At 59.8% G+C, this 3,998-nt stretch overlaps 1 protein-coding gene across 1 annotated transcript in view; it reads left to right on the top strand.

Moving 5' to 3' along the window:
• SLC6A17 (solute carrier family 6 (neutral amino acid transporter), member 17) overlaps positions 1-2,749 on the top strand; it is a 38,267-nt gene extending 35,518 nt beyond the window's left edge. Inside the window, exon 13 of the mRNA XM_014534668.1 lies at positions 2,680-2,749. Within this exon, the coding sequence (XP_014390154.1) occupies positions 2,680-2,749 (70 nt within the window). The remainder of the gene's footprint in view (positions 1-2,679) is intronic.
• The last annotated feature ends 1,249 nt before the right edge of the window (positions 2,750-3,998 follow it).

The raw sequence follows: 3,998 nt of genomic DNA, 5'->3' as shown, positions 1-3,998 counted from the left end.
CAGAGGCTGCCTGGTTGCAGGTGGGGGATGGGACAGATGTGCCAGGACCCAGGGCTCCTCCGTGTGAGGTAGATGGTGCCCGGGCAGCAGAGGGGTGGGGGCTCCTCCACCCCCAGCTCCAGGTGGGGTCTCCGATGTCCCAGGCCAGGCCTGGGTGGTGGTGGTGGGTGCTCCTGCATCTTGCTTGGGAGGGCCATGCCTAGGTCTGACCTGGTTGCAGGTGGGGGATGGGACAGATGTGCCAGGACCCAGGGCTCCTCCGTGTGAGGTAGATGGTGCCCGGGCAGCAGAGGGGTGGGGGCTCCTCCACCCCCAGCTCCAGGTGGGGTCTCCGATGTCCCAGGCCAGGCCTGGGTGGTGGTGGTGGGTGCTCCTGCATCTTGCTTGGGAGGGCCATGCCTAGGTCTGAACCCTTCATGCCTCCATTGGGGCTTAGCATCTCCCTGTCCCCTCCCCTCCCCGCCCCATCCTGGAGCCGAGTGGTGGCCTCTGCCTTTTCCTCGAGTCCCTGAGCACACTTGTCCACAGCACAATTCGGGTGGTTTGGAGCACAATTGCAAAGCACATCCCCTCCTCTCACCTGGGACCCAACTTTCTCTCTAGTGGCAGCTTCTCCCTGGAACGGGGTTCCTGGAGTTCAGGGCCCTTGTCCAGGAAGCCTGGCACCTGGGAAAGAGATCATTCCACTGCCCTTTTGGGCTGCCACTCCCCCTCTGTAATGTAAGCACAGCTACCCAGTCCATGGTGGTCGGGGCCACAGACAGTGCTGTGGACGCTGAAGGCAGCCAAGGGGAGGGGCTGGGTGTCTGTGCCCCACCCCCACTCTTCCCTTCTGCCTACCCTGGAATAGAACCTGACCAGAGAACAACTGCCTGCAGAGTGATGGATGGACCAATGGAAGGAAGGATGGATGGATGGATGATGGGTGGATGGATAGATGGATGATGGGTGGGTGGGTGAGTGGATGGACCAATGGAAGGAAGGATGGATGGATGGATGATGGGTGGGTAGATGAGTGGATGGATGGATGGATGGACCAATGGAAGGAAGGATGGATGGATGGATGATGGGTGGCTGGATAGATGGATGATGGGTGGGTGGGTGAGTGGATGGATGGATGGGCCAATGGGAGGATGGATGGATGGATGGAAGATAGGAAGGAAGGAAAACTGGCTGGGACAGCAAACCTCTTTGAGAGCTGTGGTGGGCAGGGAGGGCCCAGGCCTGGGCGCCATGACAGAAGGTTCTGAGTCACTTGTGACTCTGACTGCTCTCAGCACTGGGGGGCAAGGGGAGGACAGACTAGGCCCAGGTTCCCTCCTTGGCCCCTTAGTTTCTTGTGCCCCCGCTCTTGCCTGGGGATCCATCCCCCCGCTCCACAATCTCCCTTATTCGCCCCTACCTCCTCCCCTTTCTGGCCTCTCAGCCCCCCTGCCCTTCCAGTGAGGGGAGAAGGAGGCCCACGTCTCCCCAGAGACATGAGCCTTTGGGGCATAATAGGCCGCCTTAGGCCCCTCCCCTGACACCACCTCCTACCGGGCCCCATGCCTAGTCCCACCAGCTCAGCAGCAGGAAGAGCAAGGCCCAGGAGAGACATGCTATATATACTCCTCTGTGTATTCTATTTCTATTGTATATGCAATCTGTACATGTGGGTGTAAATGCTGTTAAAGGACAACCCAATATACTGTGGCTGCCGGACTATTTTCACCCTCAGTGCTGCACAGATCTATTTTCATTGTATATTTGATATATTTTTAATTTTGTAGCCTGTGGCCGGGCCAGGCCCCAGCCCACCAGCCTGGGACAGGGGCGTGGTCCCTGCGGGCTGGCTCGCTCCTAGCCTTTGGCTGCGGCCGGGCCTGTCCGGCTCTCTCTCTGCTGTGTTAGTCGTAGGGCCCAGAGCTTGGTGCGCGTGCGTGTATGTGTGTGATGTGTGCACATACGTGTGTGTGGGTGTGTGTGGGTGCTGATTTGTGAACCCCAGTGTCCCCCATGTCCTGAAGACCCCGCTGCCCTCCCTGCTCCCCCTCTCCTCTCAGCCAGGCCCCCAGGGCTGCAGGAAGCCCCTGCTGTGGGGGAAGCGGGCCATCCTTGCTGGTGCCATCACTGGGCTCCCAGAAACGGAAGGAAGGAGGGGCCTTGGGGATGGAGCCCCTCCGATGCATTTTCCAGTCACCTTCTCGCTGTCTCCACGGGAGTCACAAGCTCTTCATCCTGACAAAAGTCCAGGCTTCTTAAGCGGGTGAGACACCCCCCTCCCCAAGAGGGCCCCTCACAGCGCCCTGCCCTGCATTGGTCTCAGAGGTCCTGACCGTGTTCCGAAGGGACCTGCGGCCTGTCGCCTGCGCTGTTGACACACACACCTTCGCACTCCTCAGTGGGCGAGGCTGGGGCAGGTGGGGCCTCTGATGAGGGAAGATCCAGCCTAGGCTTCCTGGGGGAACAGGAGGGGGGCCTACATCCCGGCACAGGGTCCCCAACCCCCACTAGCACCGCAGGAGACGGCGACTCCAGGGCGGGTGTGCCTGAGAGAGTCCCTGGTCCCTGCCCCTCAGCCTGATCACCAGCTTCTTGCTCAGGGAGCCGACCCGCTGAGGCAGCTTGAAGCCCCAGGCCCAGAGCGGGCGACAGTGGGGCTCACGAGCTGATCCCACTGAGCCCGGCTTTGCCCTCCAGCAATAAATCTGCAGAGACTGTTGCTTTCCTAGTGCCGGAGGCGCCTCCTGAGCCAGCCGGCACGGCCTGAGGCTGGGGGCCGGAAGCTGTGTGCTCCCAGGCCGGCAGGGCTAGCGTTACAGGCAGGGGCCGCCCTCTGCCCGTCCTCACAGCCACACCCCTGCCACTGCCTCCCCACAGAGAAGAGACTGAACCTGTTGGAAGGCACCTGGCGCCCTGAGCATCCACGAGGCCCCAAAACTGGGGACCTACTGCCTCTTCCCTGAGGCCTAACGACGGGGCTGGGGCAGGGCCCAGGGTCCCTCCTCACCCCAAGCGCTGCTTGGTACAGGCCCAAGTGCAGACAGTGAGCATCACTTTAGGTCCTGGCGCAAGTTCATGGCTGGCAGAGCCCTGGGTAGGTCAAGACCACTCAGCCCAGGGGAGGGGACGAGGCATTGTCACCCTGGAGCCCCCTTCCTCTCTACTCCCCCCATGGTGTGCAATAAAGTGTCTGTTCTTACCAACCCCCTCTTGCCTTTCTGACCTGCCAGGATCAGGGATGGGATTGGGCAGCGTTGGGGTAAAAGCTTGGATGGGATGCTGTGGGAGCTGTGGGTGTGGCTGGCTGGCTGGGACTTGGGGAGGAGGAGGAGGGACATGTATTTATTCTCCAAGAATTGTCTAGGTGTCCTTGTAGCAGGCCTTATTGGGCTCCAAGGACTCTACACGTCCACTCATGGGATGTTCGCAACAGCTGTCTGAGGAAGACAGTTGACCTTTGAACAACACAGGTTTGAACTGGACGGCACCACTTATACTTGGGTTTTTCCCAATAAATATACAGCTGGCCCTTCATACCCATGCGTTTCCCATCTATGAATCCAACCAACAGAAGACAGAATTTTAAAAATATATATTTTTATTGATTTCAGAGGGGAAGGGAGAGGGAGAGAGAGAAACATCAGTGATGAGAGAGAAGCATTGATCAGCTGCCTCCTGCACACCCTACGCTGGAGATCAAGCCCGCAACCCGGGCCTGTGCCCTAACCGGGCATCGAACCGTGACCTCCTGGTTCCTAGGTCGACATCGGCAGCTGGGAAGCCTGACGCACTGCCCTGTGTCCCTTTCTATAAGGACCCAACTCCACTGGGGTTGTGACTACCCTGTTCAAGGCCGGCTTGGTGGTTGTCCACTTGAGGAACATGAGGCTCCATCGACGTGAGGACGGTGTTTGGTGTCCACTTCCCGGGCTTTGAAGGGGAAATCCCTGCCCTGCCTTACTGCCAGGAAGAGCTCTGCCTGCCAGCTCTGCGAGGGGGAGGGGGTGGGGGGAGAC

Source organism: Myotis brandtii, unplaced genomic scaffold (assembly GCF_000412655.1).
Source record: "Myotis brandtii unplaced genomic scaffold, ASM41265v1 scaffold131, whole genome shotgun sequence".
Lineage (NCBI taxonomy): Eukaryota > Metazoa > Chordata > Mammalia > Chiroptera > Vespertilionidae > Myotis > Myotis brandtii.
This window is presented reverse-complemented; position numbering and strand designations above follow the sequence as displayed.